Source organism: Triticum aestivum, chromosome 6A (assembly GCF_018294505.1).
Source record: "Triticum aestivum cultivar Chinese Spring chromosome 6A, IWGSC CS RefSeq v2.1, whole genome shotgun sequence".
In the NCBI taxonomy this organism is placed as follows: Eukaryota; Viridiplantae; Streptophyta; class Magnoliopsida; order Poales; family Poaceae; genus Triticum; species Triticum aestivum.
In genome coordinates, this window is record NC_057809.1 from 602,651,372 (window position 1) to 602,668,664 (window position 17,293).

At 41.2% G+C, this 17,293-nt stretch overlaps 1 protein-coding gene across 2 annotated transcripts; it reads right to left on the reverse strand.

Moving 5' to 3' along the window:
- Positions 1 to 408: 408 nt before the first annotated feature.
- Positions 409 to 7,247, reverse strand: LOC123131291 (cysteine-rich receptor-like protein kinase 15). 2 transcript variants are annotated; one of them, XM_044550994.1, is made up of 7 exons: positions 6,302 to 7,246; positions 6,088 to 6,192; positions 2,917 to 3,077; positions 2,331 to 2,541; positions 1,949 to 2,177; positions 1,083 to 1,236; positions 409 to 822 (listed from the first exon to the last, which is right to left on the reverse strand). In XM_044550994.1, exons 1-7 carry the CDS (start codon positions 7,143 to 7,145, stop codon positions 571 to 573), a joined length of 1,956 nt encoding a protein of 651 aa, XP_044406929.1. In that variant the 5' UTR covers positions 7,146 to 7,246; the 3' UTR covers positions 409 to 570. The 2 variants fall into 2 exon arrangements, with proteins under 2 accessions (XP_044406929.1, XP_044406930.1); XM_044550995.1 differs by lacking the exon at positions 2,917 to 3,077 and having other exon boundaries at positions 2,331 to 2,486; positions 6,302 to 7,247.
- Positions 7,248 to 17,293: the final 10,046 nt, after the last annotated feature.

Genomic DNA, 17,293 nt, shown 5'->3' on the forward strand with positions numbered 1-17,293 from the left:
AAAGTTTAGTGTCTTGCAACTGGATAAAAATGTTAGGGAAAATATAAAAGAAGTATCCATATATTTAAAAATATGTCCTTTTGTTTATGATCCAGTTTTTGACAACAAGGAATATAGACGGACTGACCGGTCTAAAGATCGCCACTTTTGGCCGGCCAGTAAGGGCATGTACAATGGTACTATCTTAGGAGTGCCACATAGGATAAATGATGAGGTGGAGGAGAGATAACTCATAAGAAAAGACTTGTCTTCTCTTATTTAAGAGAAGACAAGAGATGATCTCTTAGCACAATATGTCTCACCACATTTTTAGGAATAGCTAGTTATTGAAGATAAGATTAAGAGATGACTTATTGTAGACACTTCTTTTTGTCATCTCTAAATTAAATGCAAGATTTAAGATAAGACTATCTTATCAATCATTGTACATGTCCTAATAACGGGAATAGTTTCTTTGTACTACTGATGGGATCATCAAAACAGTTTATGTACCATCTTCACATTGCTTTTCTACAACAGATTACAAACATCCCCAATGTCCACACAAACAAGTCCTTGTTTGGTTCAGGCTCACAACTCTATTTCAGTACCGACGTCGATGTGTACGCTGCAAGAACCGGGCTGCACAGGTAGGAGCAGCCTCTTATTTCCGTTGCTCAACATCATCGTCACGTCGCGCATGGTAGGCCTGTCCTCGGCGCTATCCTGGACGCATAGAAGCGCGATCTGGATGCACCTCATAACGTCCATCTCCGGGTACTCCTCGCCAAGCGAATCATCCACCAGCTCGTCGCACCTCTGCTCTCTCCACAGCTGCCACGCCTGTTGTCCAAAGCAGATTATGTTTGTGCTATAAAAAAAGTATGTCTTGCGGTCAAAGTAAGCATGTAAACGATCATTTTTCTGAAAAGAGAAACAAGGAGATGAACCTAGTTACTGAGATTATCTTGCGCGGCCTTGCAAGGAACTTATATATAGAGATTGAAGCAGGAAATAGTACATAATGATTGCTGGCTTAGTAGGGATATTGAAGCAAAGCGACGTGCTAATTCTTCGATTTTGACATATTTGATTTTACTCACATATTTCCTGAGCTCGTATGATCTTCCGGATAATTGGTAGGAACCGACGGCGCTCTTCCCACTTATGATCTCGAGAACTAGGATGCCGAAGCTGAAAACGTCTGACCTTGTTGAGTAGACATTCTGGGAGTAGTACTCCGGTGCGATGTATCCACTGTAATGAAACAATATATGGCAGTAAGCTCACTATAAACATTATTATCTCAGTCAAGGGAAAATGACAGGTGACAAACACTCATTTGCTCAAATCATTTTCAATGTTGATTGAATTTTTTATACAATAAACCTAGTACTATTGCTATCGCAGATCTGCAAGGAAGATCGTGGAGATGAGAAGTTGTGCACTTAATTGACTTAAGTATGAGAATGACTTGTTCAAGTCAACATTGATATAGGTCATAAGGTATGAAGATTCATGCATTAGACAGCTCCCTTGGCTTGTGCAATACGTTTTGACTGCATATAGACTACTAAATTTCCGCCCCATGACCTCTACACCATGATATTATACATGCATGTATTGCACACACACATAGGTCTAGTTAGGACAAACTTTTGACCAATAATTATGCTATAATTTGTAACTTTTGTGTTGCAAAAAAACACATTTTGCAATATGAATCTAATACACCGATTTTATGTCACATAAAGTCCATACTAATAGAATAGTTGTTGGTAAGCCTGTCGAAATGAAATCTAATATTTGAAATATGGGCAATGATGAATCATGGAACTCAACTTAGTCTCGATTCGCATGGCACTTCAAGAAAAAACACTGAAATATATCCATCATTTCAATAAGATTTTGTAGCGAACTGAATATAATTCCGGTCTCAAATGTGAAGCTTGTAAAATCAAAACCTTACAATGTTCCCATAGCCGTTGTCGTATTTGATTCTGTCACGCTGGAGAGGCATGTCCTTGCAATCCCAAAGTCAGATATTTTTGGGTTCATTTCATGATCTAATAGGATGTTGCTTGGTTTCATGTCTCTGTGAACTATGCATTCATGCGCATAGTCATGCAGATAGAGAAGGCCTTCTACTATCCCTTCAATTATGCCGTGACGTACGGGCCAACTCTTCTTTCCTACCCCTATTTAATTCCAATATGCAAATGTGAATATCAGGATACAAAATTAATTTTTCACTACATTAAATAAATAGAAATTATTTCAGCCTTTTCTCATTTTCTTTGGGGGGGGGGGGGGGCAATGTATTTTTCATTTTGTCGGGAAAGTAGACGTACCAAAAATGAACTCTTCCAAGTTACCGTTTGGCATATATTCATACACAAGTATCCTCTCTTTGCTTTTGATGCAGCATCCAAGAAGCCTGACCAGATTCTTATGTTGTAGGCTGGCTATGAGTTTGATTTCATTCATGAACTCGCGGAACCCCTGCACTGAATTTGGAGAAAGCCGTTTGACTGCTATGTCCTGATCGTGACACAACTGGCCCTGATGAAGTGTACATGAACTTTTATATGGCAGAGCAAATGGACAAATGATACTAGTTTGAGTATATAGCATCTTATGTATTATTTATGCAAATATTCTGCATTATGACAATTAATATGCTTGTTCACAATTCTATGTTGGGTGCATTTTGTAAGAAATAATGATCTTCGATGTATATATATGATTGATGCATCATTGGGACAAAACAAAGTTTTCTTGAATTTAGGTAAAAGAAGCCACGATATGAATTTTGAATTTTGCGTATGTTTGATTTGATGATTTTTTTAAAAAAATAAAAATATTGAAATATTGTGTTACAAAAGAAAAAAAGTGTTATTTTGTCTTGGTAAGTCTAATATTTATGAATGCGAATACCTTGTAAACAATGCCAAATCCACCTTCTCCAAGTTTATTTTTATCCGAGAAGTTATTAGTAGCACTTCTTATTTTCGAAAATCTGAACAACGAAAACCTTGAGTCGCTTTCATTTACAATTTCCTTTTTCAGGGTGACTAATTCCCTCTGCAATAACGATTCTGCACAAGGAATAGGTAGGTAAATATCATATTCATGTGGAAATAAAACTGATGAGCAATTCGATATGTGCACATAAAGTAACATCATCATCATCATCATCATCATTATTATTATTATTATTATTATTATTATTATTATTATTATTATTATTATTATTATTATTATTATTATTATTATTATGTGACATGGTATTTGGAGGGTTTCTTAGAAAATAAACTTTTTGGCTCCAGCATTGGTTCATATTTGTAAAGTGCAGACGCTTAACTAGGAACCTTGTTATTGAAAGAAAGCATTGGTGCTTAAGAAAAAGTTGGTTTATTTTTATAAACACCTCTCTAAGAATATTGCATTTAAGATGGACTAATATACTCAAAGAACAATACAAAAGAAAATACATGAATGTGCATGAAATTCTCACAAAGAAGCAAAATAGCTAGTTCTACACCATATTACAGCACTCTGGGTCATGCTATTCGGCACCCTGGATAAGGAATAGTTATTCTTTACCCCTCTCTTATTACATCACTACACATACTTTTACATCCCGTAAATTTTGTCCTACGCCAGAAGTGAAACGAGAAAGTAAGAAAATGTATGTCAGTCGAAATATATATTTTATATGACATAAAATTATGAATGTAAAAATATAGTAGATAATATACATATCTCTACTCTTATAAAAAAACCGAGTTGGTGATAGGTGTGCTTGCCATCTTGCAATATAGACCGTCTGATCTATATCCGACGGATAGAAAGCAAATTATGGCAATTTTGTAAAAAGATACCCGCATCTCTCACCACATTTGCAGATAAGGCCTTTCCTCGTTCATCCTTATCTCCCATAACCTCATTGTTGAGCAATTAAAAAAGGAAGCCTCTGGAACAATCTGGCACGGTGGCTGCTACCGGCGTCGTCCATCCCCATGCCTCCGCTCAGTCCAACCACCAATCACCACCACGCCCCACTCCTCACCTTATCTCTCCTCTTTCTCGAGATATATTAGTTTTTACACATGAAATTACTCCCGCATGGGTCAATCACAACAGGTGTTTTATAAAAAAAATGCATCTTGATGTTCCGTGCAATGCACGGGCATCTTGCTAGTAAAAGTAAATTTTGTGATTTTATGACTCAGATCTCAGTTTTCTTATACCAATTTTTGTTGTATGTATGCATATATGTATATGTATATAGCGATACCTAAGCAGATCACATCTGTAGATCTCCATAACTATACCTAATAAGATCATAGCACGTACATTTTCGTATTTCAAAAAAAAGCCATAGCCGATGGATCATCATACTTGCACTCACACAAATCTCACACAGAAAAATTAGGTGCACATGTTAATAATTAGGCGAACTATAAACTACAAGTGCATTTTACACCTGTTTTGAACATGTTGGTTCTCATCACATACTCCAATGCTAATCTAAAACGACAGATAGATATGTGAGTGGAACCCAACGAAAACCTAGTCAATGGGAAAATCTCCTCTTACAATCTGCTATATATGTAGACACTTCGTACTATCAGCGTACAGAATTCCACAAGAGCAATACAAAAAGAAAATGGCTGAGAATGATTACGCACCAACATGAGTATCAATGGAGTACATAAATGAGAGTGGATTACTGGAACCAAAAGCATGAGGCATGCTGGTCATTTATTTTTTATTTATAAAAGATGGATTCAGTTATATGTTCAAGCATGGACCAATAACAATACGGAGTGGAAAATGCCAACGAACGCCAAGCTCCAGTGAGCTCGTTTTCAAATTTTATTTTTCAAAGCGCGAAAAATTCCAGATTTATTTGTGAAAACACGTGCACATGTATACTACGTATGTGCTAAATTCCATAGCATTATCAAACAAATTAAGTTACGCATGAAGGGCAGCAAACCAGCTATGCCACGTGGTGCAAGCTGGTTGGCCGCGGTGAAAAAGCTTTTGAGATATTTTTTTAGATGGAGGTGAGGATTTTTTTTCCCTTTTTAGATGGAGGTGAGGACCTCACATAGTTTTTTAAATGGAGGGCTACGCAAAGTAGCGCTCGCTGGTAGGCTGCGTTGGTGATTTTTTTACTTCTTTTCTAGATGGAGGTGATGATTTTTAAAAAATATTTTTCTAGATGGAGGTGAGGACTACATGTATTTTTTTAAATGAAAACATGAGCACAACTTCCTCTCAAGCGGCACCACCGGGTGGCGCCCCAACCACTAGTATTTTACCATGTGACGTACAGAAAAAAGACAAATACACATCTTTTAACAGGCCTTTTATTTTTGTTATTGGGCCAGGATTTTTTTTGTACAGCCTACAAATCACAACATTTTTTCGATGAAATTTAACATGTTCTTACGGAATACATATATGTTTCCATGTTTTTTTTATGTTTTTGAAACTTTTAAATATGCTTTTTTGATACTTTTGAAATACTAACCTCACTGGAGCTCGGCCTCCAAAAATCCGCACTCTATGAGGAGGTCATATAGTAATAAAGCCGACTAATTCTATATAGTCAGCACAAAATGATAAATGAACGTAGATATAGCATACAACAAGTGTTCTAGAGGGCACATAGATTGTGGGTTAATTCGGTTGATGTCCTCACAGCGCAAGACTTGACTGAATAAATAAATCTTTCACAATTATTATTTTGTTATTTCTTGGAAACATAATTAAATATTTATATGTAGAATAAAGTCAAAGATGCACCTTTAGAAATGTTTCAATCTCTAAATACCACGAGTTAGGATTTCTTTATTAATTATAAATAATAGCCATTTTGATTTCCCATTCGGGGTTTATACTGCATAATATTATAAGGAGCACCATGAATAAATGTCATGAATTATGAAACGAAAAGGGTAAAGAGGAGTACAAAATATGTCTACATGAGATAAAAATAAATACCTAACAACTTCCAATACACTAGGGATGATGCCCTCGCAATTATTTTAAGGAGCACCATGCTAATGATGATGACTTGGCCAAAACTCTTACCTCTGACTTTCTTCACGATGTATGGCCTTAGCAGTAAGCCGAGGATGAGCAAAACTAGGAGAGGAACTCCAACTATGACAATCATAAACACCGCGCTCTTCCCATCTTGGATATACAAAATACGGCAAATCACTTTAAATTTTAAGTACCACTATTGTGTTTTCCTTGAAATATACTGTCATAGGAAATGTATAAACAGCAAAGCAGTGCTTACTTTTAGGCATGTCGATCTTGATAGTGTCACTTGTCTCCTCGAAGAATAAGTCCTTCTCATATCGCAGATTACACCGAACCCCCAAAATCCTGCCCCCGACGCGGCTTAAGGAGGCCTCTTGGTTGCTCATATTATTGCTCATAAACAGCGTCGGCAACTGCTTGATAATGCCATCAAGGCAGCTCCTGCACTGTGGCCCGGTGAGGTCCGGCCTGCACTGCACCAGGCCGTACACGGTGCTCACGCCCTGCTCACCGAACCCGTCCTCGCCGGTCGCGTACCGGGACCGGTTAGTCAGCCTGGGGCTGCCGGAGGTGGCAAGGTCGGCCATGGTGTTCATCAGCTTCACTACCTTCCCCATCAACCGCTCCGCTGCCTCGGAGCCCCTGACGGAGTTCATATTGTTCGCCGACCATTCCGGCTCGTTGCTGATGTTGGAGAAGGACCGCTCGTCGTCGGTGAACCGGAGCATGTACTGGTCGTAGTAGACGACGGCGGCCTTCCGGAAGAAGACGCGCTCGGGCACGCCCTGGAAGGCGGCTCTGAGGCCGTCGGCGCAGTTGGCGCCGGTGTAGTCACCCCGGCAGAGCACGAAGCCGTACACCTTGTCAGGCGCCTCGCCGTAGCTGCCCTTTGCGAAGCCCGACGCGCGGGCGCCCGCGGTGAGGGTCGCTCCGAGAGCTCCAAGGTTGGACCCGTAGCTGCTGTTTGCCGTGAACGTGTCGGCGGCCTCGTCGGGGAGTGTCTGCAGCGGGCTCACCGTGGCGGAGGCGGCGGCAACGCTCGCCGCCGGTGGCCACAACCACAAAGCGAGGAAGAAGAGCAGGAGGAGGTACGTGGGCATGGTGGTGACTGGTTGCTGGTGAGGTACGTACGTTCGAGCGTTCGATTGGTTAATTAGCTACTCCAGCTTGGAGCCTTTGACTGGAGGCGGGAGCTTGCGAACATCACACCGTGACCAATCAAAACAACGGGTCTTCCAACCAATACCGTGACCAACTAATACTAGAAAATTAGGCTTGATGGGATGTACTTGGCTTGTTTTCCATAGCTTGTCATCAGTTTAAGGGTGGACATTGGGCCGCACTTAGGAAATTGCCGCGAGTATTCCAGGGACCAGAGCAGAAGTTTTGTGACTCTGACGTTCTGTTCTTTTTTTTTTCAGATAATTTATTAAGCTTATGTTTATAATACCATGTATAATTGGTCAATATCGACGACTGGATCCCTTGGAAGAATAATTATAAAATGTCGATGTCGACGCTATCTATTCATTCGTGGAACATTGACTTCAAGAATTGTATACAGTCCACATCCAATCCAGAATGTAGTATGCATATCCATGTCAGAAGTCAGAACTAGAGGTTGGTTCTTCGATAAGAACAGAACGTCAATGTTCCACGAATGAATAGATAGCGTCGACATCGACATTTTATAATTATTCTTCCAAGGGATCCAGTCGTCGATATTGACCAATTATACATGGTATTATAAACATAAGCTTAATAAATTATCTGACTTCTTTTACTTATTGCTCCTTTCATTCCAAATATGTTGTGTATGTATTTTTCTAGAACTTATGCTTCTAAATTTTTACTAGGTGTATAGAGACAAATATACAAATGTATAAGACCAAATAAATATAATTAGACACATATTTTACTTATTTATTTTGTATTATTAATGTTGATAGTTTTATCTATAAACTTGCTTAAACTTTACAAATTTGACTTTAGAAAGAATCTATACACAACTTGCTTAAATTTTATCTCTTTGCCCATCTTAATCTAATTGTTTGTGCTGCTCGATATGTAGATTTATCAGTATATATTATCTAAAGTTGCCAAAACATTCTATCTTGCACATTAATTATATTTTTTTGTAGTGCATTTGTTGTTTTCTATTGACTTATATTTCTTTGGCACAAATAAAAATATCTTATTGTATACTTAACATGACTTTTTCTTACAACCTTTTATTTTTAAAATATTATACCTTAGTAACTGTTTTATAATCTTTTGCTTTTTTAATTATCATTAGGTCAATATTTTTATTTGCCAATCACCTCTCAGTCACTACAGTCACGGCTTGTTCTCTTTAACATTCCCATGTTGTTTCGCCGATTTTTCTGGTCATCTATGTAATGCACAATCTTACCACGGAAGTCGAGTATAGATTCATTTTTGTTACAACATCAGCGCCTCTCGATTCTTCATTAATTATCGATGTATATTCATTAAAAAGTTCTAACATATTTTTCCATTCACTCTTCCTACCATATATTGCTCTCTTTGATAGCACACACATTGTTTAGCTAAGGCATATATATTTTCAGCACAATCAAAACAACATATTGCATACTGTTATTGTTATAGTCACTCCAAATATCATTATGGAATATATTTCAATACAAAACAACAAATCTATGTCACAACTTTTCTATGGAAATACGTTTCTTCCTCAAAGATGGTTTGATTTCTAAATAACCTATGTCATAACTTTTGCAAAACCATCTCAATTTTTTACCACGCACTACAAGGATCATATGATGAGACCATGCCAAGTTTCATGTTTTTTAAGTTCGTTTGCATTTTTTGAAATTAAAAAAAACCCATGTTCGGGGTCAAGTCTTGGCACCGTCACGTTTGTAATTCCTTTCCTTTTCTTCTGTAAGTACTAAAAATAGACTCAAGAACACAAATATGATTTTTTTTTGAAACCAGTTTTGCCAAACTTTTCAACAACATACAACTCAAATTTAAATTATACCTGTTAAATGTCTAGAAATGCACTTAATGATGAGACCATTCCAAGTTTCATGTTTTTTGGAATTCGTCTGCATTTTTTGAAATAAAAAATCAGAAAACTCACATTCGTGGTCAAGTCTTGGCACCCTCATGTTTCAAATACCTTTCCTTTTCTTCTATAGGTCCTATAAATAGACACGGGAACACAAATATGATTTTTCAAACCAGTTTTGCCAACCTTTTCAGCCACTTACAGTTCAAATTTGAATTGTATTGGTTAAATGTCCAGAAATGCACCTAATGTCTTAAATATAGCAAGCACACTCGGAAATATGCTTTTTTTTTACATGGTTCATGTAATGATGTATCTTAGTGTAGAATTGTTTTTCGATGCCAACAAATGAAGCATCGGTTGCATTCACTTACTGCCTATAAAATGAAATAGAGAAGGAGAAAGAAATAAATAATAAAATTAAAAATAAATGAGAGAATATAACCAAGCATAAAAATAAAGAGGAAACACATAATGTAAAAAAAGAAATAAAACACGAGAAAGAGATGAAAACGGAAAAAATAAATGTTTGTCGGGTGCAATAAAAAGATACCCGGCAAAGACAAGAGAGAAGAATATTTAAAAAGGAAAAAATATTTGCCAAGTCCGAAAAAAAGAGCTCGACAAAGATTTCTTTGCCCAGTTCAAAAGAAAAAAAAGTACTCCGCAAAGATTTCTTTGCTCAGTGCCAAAAAAAAAAACTCGGCAAAGATTTCTTTGCCCGGTTCCCCGACAAAAAGAACTCGCAAAGATTTATAACTGGGCGAAATCTCGGATTCTAGTAGTGTCTGTACTCTCCATCCAGGTGTAAGACAAGTTGATCGTTTCTACTTCATGCACGTCCATGTCCCAGACGAATCAGAAAGCAACCGGATCAACTTGTTTGGTTGCTGGCATCAGCAGCAATGATGTCATCATCACATATAGTAAATGATGTCATCACATATATCTCACCGGATTGCTCTGCCGTTGGCTATCTCACATGGGAAACAGGTAAGCTCCACGTTCCGGTTGTCCTGTCCATCGTGATGCAAACTTGAAATAAAAATTGATCTTTAATCTTGACCGTTATAATTTTTGTCATTATATAATTAACTGAGCAGAGCAGACCCTATATAATGCCGACCCGCAAAACATGTTTACAGTTCGCTGCAGATTTGATTTGCGGGGAGAATTCATGCACTATAGATCAGAGCCTGTATATGAAACTATAAAATTAAAAAAATCACGGGAGAAACTTGCAGCAACATTGATCATATATAGTTCATCATCATACTACATTGATCATACATAGTTCATCATTATACTGCATTGTACTACTAGGGGGAATCTGCAGGCCATGCAGCGTCCCGAGCCTACGCTACCAACATCGATGAGCTCGCGGTTGCGACGACGCGGCGGAGGAGCCGGAGGAGCTTAGTCCTCGTCGGAGTTGAGGTCAATCCAGACCTTGGCCTGCTCGGCCTTCATGACGCGCAGGTCCGCCACCTTGGACGTGCACCTGCGACGCCGCGACGCCCTGCTCGAGGAAGATGTGCTCGATCTCGAGCTCGCGGCGGTGGCGCGCGTCGGCCTCCTCCTCCTCCTCCCTCGCCGAGCGCTCCATGATGGCGCGCTCTAGGTGCTCCTTCTGTCCCAGGGGGAGGTAGTCCTCGATCTTGACGGCAAGCAGCCCGAGCTCCTCCGGCTCTCTCTTGACCGGAGTGAGCCGCGAGCTCGAGGCGCCCGCGGACGAGCTCCCCGCGGCAGAGGAGCCGAAGGAGGCATGGTGGCGCACCGTGAGCTCTCCCTCGTACTCGTAGAGCTCGCGCGTTCGAACGCCGGCGGCGGCCAGCTCCCGTGGTTGAACCACCTCCGCGCCCGCCGCTTGCGTGCGGCGTCGGATCTGTGGCGGCGGTGGCACTCTGCGTCATCCCCACCGCTTCCGTAGCCATCCATGGGTCGCTAGGACTTTTTTAGGCTTGCCGGCGGCAAGAAATTGGGGCGGAGGAGGAGGGGAATCGCGGTGGAACGGCAGCGGAGGCGGATCGAGTTTGACCCGTATCCGAGCGGTGAAACCGCATATGTACCGGTGGAGAACTTTTTTCGGGCCACGGTAAATTTTTTAAGGGGCCTGGCCTGATATACGGTGTCTATTCTGGCCAGAAAACGGGCCCCACCTGTATACTCGTCGGAATTATACGGGTTCAACCCTTTTATAGGGTCTCCTAGAGATGCTCTTAGAAGACAAATCACATAAGCTGTAAGGACATGTGGTCCAACTCAAAACTTCTTCTAGTTTGACGAAAAACGAACATGAGAACTGGTCGACGGACGACTGGGGAACTGTGTTGGTTGACAAAAAGTGTCCGGATGACGCCCTTTACTGACAGTCTGGTACTTTAAGGGACCGCGTTGGAGATGCCGTCGCCCTAGATTCTGCGTCAGGTGCATATACATATCTCGTAAACTCGTGTTACTTTTCAGACAATTCATATATTTTTTTCTTGAATATGCACACGTGTGCGTATCATAAAGAAGGAGGGGAGAGAGACTCCCAAAAGCTCCACGGTTTTACAACATATTTACATGTGGATTTTATCCGACACCACCTCACTCACTATGCGAACTACTCCTGGTCTATCCACACTCCACTTGCCTCCTTGAAGCCAATTATCTTGCCCTTAAACATCCCTCCTTTTGTCCAGAGCCTACCCTCCTCGAAGACAATTCATATGAAGCTCTTCTCCCACTTACAATCTCGAGAACTAGGATGCCGAATATGAAAACAACAGATTTTGTTGAGTAAATATTCTGCGAATAAGTCCCAGGGAAATGGGCGAATAAGTCCCATGATGTATCTGTCAGAATGAAATAAATTCACACTAGAAAACAATGTTGAAGTATCACAGGGAAATGACTGCTGATGCATATTAATTTGACTAGTCATCTTCAGTGCTGAGTGTTGACTGCTGACCTGAACTCTTGATTGACTAGGTTGGATATTGTGCTAGAAAATGAAGCTCAACATTTACTCAAGAAAAAAAAGATATGCAAAGTACTCATATAGATTTGACGAAAAACGAACATGAGGACTGGTCGATGGACGACTAGGGAACTGCGTTGGATGACAAAAGGTGTCCGGACCACGCCCTTTACTGGCAGTCTGGCACTTTAAGGGACCATGTTGGAGATGCCATCGCCCTAGATTCTACGTTAGGTGTGTATACATATCTCCTAAACTCGTATTATTTTTCAGACAATTCATAATATTATTTTTCTTGAATATCCACGAGTGTGCGTATCATAAAGGAGGGGAGAGAGACTCCCAAAAGCTCCACGGTTTGACAACATATTTACATGCGGATTTTATCCGACACCACCTCACTTACTATGTGAACTACTCCTGGTCTATCCACACTCCACTTGCCTCCTTGAAGCCAATTATCTTGCCCTTAAACATCCCTCCTTTTACCCAGAGCCTACCCTCCTCGAAGACAATTCATATGAAGCCCTTCTCCCACTTACAATCTCAAGAACTAGGATGTCGAATATGAAAACAACAGATTTTGTTGAGTAAATATTCTGCGAATAATAGTCCCACGATGTATCTGTCAGAATGAAATAAATTCAGACTAGAAAACAATGTTGAAGTATCACAGGGAAATGACTGCTGATGCATATTAATTTGACTAGTCATCTTCAGTGTTGAGTGTTGACTGCTGACCTGAACTCTTGATTGACTAGGTTGGATATTGTGCTAGAAAATGAAGCTCAACATTTACTCAAGAAAAAAAAGATATGCAAATTACTCATATAGATTTGATGAAAAACAAACATGAGGACTGGTCGATGGACGATTAGGGAACTGCGTTGGATGACAAAAAGTGTCTGGACCACGCCTTTTACTGGCAGTCTGGCACTTTAAGGGACCGCGTTGGAGATGCCATCGCCCTGGATTCTACGTCAGGCGTGTATACATATCTCCTAAACCCGTGTTATTTTTCAGACAATTCATAGTATTATTTTTCACAAATACCCACGAGTGTGCGTATCATAAAGGAGGGGAGAGAGACTCCCAAAAGCTCCACGGTTTGACAACATACTTACATGCGAATTTTATCCGACACCACCTCACTCACTATGCGAACTACTCCTGGTCTATCCACACTCCACTTGCCTCCTCGAAGCCAATTATCTTGCCGTTAAACATCCCTGCTTTTGCTCAGAGCCTAACCTCCTCGAAGACAATTCATATGAAACCCTTCTCCCACTTACAATCTCGAGAACTAGGACGCCGAATATGAAAACAAAAGATTCTATTGAGTAAATATTCTGCGAATAATAGTCCCGCGATGTATCTGCCAGAATGAAATAAATTCAGACTTCAAATCAATGTTGAAGTATCACAGGGAAATGACTGGTGATGCATATTAATTTGACTAGTCATCTTCAGTGTTGAATGTTGACTGCTGACCTAAACTCTTGATTGACTAGGTTGGACATTGTGCTAGAAAATGTAGTTCAATATTTACTCAAGAAAAAAAAGATACGCAAATTTCTCATGTAGATTTGACTTGAATAATGAGCACAGTACCCACGTCTTGTATGGATATTTTTCTTCTAGCAGACAAGACTTTGCTTGTGACATGCTGTACGTAGATGCATGTAACCTGGTATTGAAATCTTCAGTTCCATGACTAATGCACAAAATTATCAGGAGGAAAGATTTAACGTGAAATAATGAACTACCTCATAGTTTTGGCACAACTAGCCAATAGTTGAAGTGTTCCCCTGTACGGAGAGAAGAATAAGCTCGCCATGTTCCCAGCGCTGCCGACGTTTTTGACTCTGTGACACTGGAGAGACGTATCCTGAAAATTCCAAAGTGAAAGATCCTGGGACTCATGTCATGATCTAGCAGGATGTTGATTGGTTTTAGATTTGTATGGACTACGCACTAGTAGAAAACAGGGCTTTGGTCCAGGCCGGGTCAGCCCATTAGTCCCGGTTCAGTCCAGAACCGGGACCAATATGGGCATTGGTCCCGGTTCGTGAGCCCAGGGGGCCGGCCGGGCCACGTGGGCCATTGGTCCCGGTTCATCTGTACCTTTTGGTCCCGGTTGGTGGGATGAACCGGGACCAATGGGCCTCGCTCCTGGCCCACCACCATTGGTCCCGGTTGGTGGCTTGAACCGGGACCAAAGGCTCCCTTTTAATCCCGGCTCAAGTCACCAACCGGGACCAATGAGGTGCCTATATATACCCCTCGCTCGCGAGCAGAGCACCGCAGTGCTCTGTTTCTCTCTGGCCGAGGGGGAGAGGGCTTGGTGGTGCTCTAGCTCACCTCCTATGCACACAAGGTATTCGATGGAATGCCCGAGCCACACTACTTAAGCTTTCTTCTCTCCAAGCTCGACCTCCAAGCTCCATTTTCCATAATATTTGTCTAGGTTTAGCGGTCCGTCACGCCCCGTCTCCGTCTTCACCGCCGTCGATCACCCGCGCCGAGCTCATCGCCGGCACCACCGTGGTGAGCCTATTGTTCTTATCTTCTTTCTGAAAGGAAAAGTATTCTTACTTATATGTTTACATAGATACTTGTATTATTTTCTTACTTTTATTGTTGCATCTTATATAGTGCGATGGTTTTGGTATCCGCCCCCGTCGGCCCTCGTTCTGTCTATGATTCGGATGTGGTATATATATTATCTTTATAACTATTGGTTCATTTATTGTTTATGAAAATTATGCCGACCAACGTGACATAGATTTTATTTATGTAGGATGTATGTGAATCAGAAATGCCAACCGACCCTATTGTCGAGAGGTTAAATTTAGTTGAAGAAGAAAACAATTTGTTGAAGGAAAAAAATAAAAAAAATTGAGGAGGAGAAGATGATATTGGAGTTGCATGTTGCGGATATCGTCGATGATCACAAGATCAAGATGGATGCAATGCGCTTGAAGATTAGAAAGATTAGAAAATATGCCATTCATACCGAGGCTTGGTATCATTATGCCGTTGGATCAATTGTTACCTTGGTTGCGATTATGATCGCATTTGTTTTCGCATTGAAATGTTTTACATAGTTTCAATGTATGGTTTAATTAATTAGATGCTCTAGAGAGCTATATGTTGTTAGATGAGAACTATGTATGCACCATGGTTTTAATGTGATGATGAACTTCTATTAATTTGGACACTTAATTATATATAATGCACGCAGATGAACCGGCAATGGATGTACGGTGACAGACACACCCGCGAGTACATTAAGGGCGTGCATGAGTTTCTCGATGCGGATGAGGCAAACAAGCAGAATGGTTTTATGTGTTGTCCATGCACTGAATGTGGGAATACGAGGTCTTACTCTAACCAGAAAATCCTTCACTCCCACGTGCTTTACAAGGGTTTCATGCCACACTATAATGTTTGGACGAGGCACGGAGAAATAGGGGTTATGATGGAAGACGGCGAAGAAGAAGAGTACGATGACAACTATGTGCCCCATGAATAAGGTGATGCTGCAACAGGGGGAGCTGGTGAAGATCAAGAGGAACCAGACGATGTGCCCAATGATGCTGCAACGGGTGAAGCTGCTGAAGATCAAGAGGAACCAGACGATGTGCCCGATGATGATGATCTCCATCGGGTCATTGTCAATGCAAGGACGCAATGCAAAAGTCAAAAGGAGAAGCTGAAGTTCGATTGCATGTTAGCGGATCACAAAAAATGGTTATACCCCAATTGCGAAGATGGCAACACAAAGCTCGGTACTGTACTGGAATTGCTGCAGTGGAACGCAGAGAATGCTGTGGCTGACAAAGGATTTGAGAAGCTACTGAAAATATTGAAGAAGAAGCTTCCAAAGGATAACGAATTGCCCGACAGTACATACGCAACAAAGAAGGTCGTATGCCCTCTAGGATTCTATAGGGTCGAGGGATCGAGGGCCGAGGGTTCCAGGGTCGTCGAGGGTTCGAGGGGTCGAGGATCGCCGAGGGGTCGAGAGAGGTTTCCTAGTGTCAAAGTATTGAAGAAATCCATGGCTTCATCATTAGCCGGAAGTAACCAGGGCATGACGAAGTTCTCCAAAGCTATTTTGGAATGGTGTCCCGGATAGGATAATTTGCCTTTTTGTATGAATTTCAGCAAAGGCCTTCCAAATAACGATATTTGGAAGGTTTTTGCTGAACTTTGTACCAAAAAGCGAATTATCTTATCTAGGACTCCGTTCCAAAAATAACTTTGGAGAGCTTCGTATCATCATGCACCTGTTACTTTCGCCTAATGATGAAGACATGGTTTTGTTGAATCCTTTGACACTAGGCAACCTCCCGACCCCTCAGCGATCCTCTCGAACATGAGAAACTCCTCTATTCTTTCTTCTCCTCTTTTTTTTTTCTTCTTCCTCTTTTTTTATCGGGAACGAGGGTCGTCGAGGGTCGCCGAACGGTAGAGGAGAAACCCTAAATAGAAAGTATCGTCGGTGTGAGATACATGTACCGTCGGTGTCGGACACTACATCCACGTCCCACAAGTGGCGCGGGCTTACATCCACGTCCCACAAGTGGCGCGGGCTTCGACGCCCATGTCACTTGTGGGACGTGGATGTAGTGTCCGACACCGACGGCCACATGTATCTCACACCCACGATACTTGCTATTTAGGGTTTCCTCTATCGCTCGGTGACCCTCGACGACCCTCGTTCCCGATAAAAAAAAGAGGAAGAAGAAAAAAAGAGGAGAAGAAAGAATAGAGGAGTACTCCTCTATTCTTTCTTCTCCTCTTTTTTTCTTCTTCCTCTTCTTTTTTTATCCTTGAAGCGTTGTCGAGGCCACCCCAAACCCTAGAGAAGCAGCGTCGAGGCCACCCCAAACCCTAGAGAAGCAGCGTCGAGGCCACTAATTAATATTAGTTCTATGTTTTTGCCTCTAATATATCCATCTGTCATGTTTGAATAATAATTGCCATGTTGTCAATATTTGTAGAAACTATGGACACCGCCCGAGACGAAGTACAAGAAGAGTTGTTGGGGGACATAATCGCACGAGGAAGTGATGCCATCTGCTCGTTGTTTCTCAACGACACCGATGGTCTGGAAGCAGCTGGCTATGATTATGATGGCTCCGGTGACCTAATGCCGATGCAAGAAGGAGACCATGAGGACGGCTCCGGTGACCCAACGCCGGTGCAAGAAGGAGACCGTG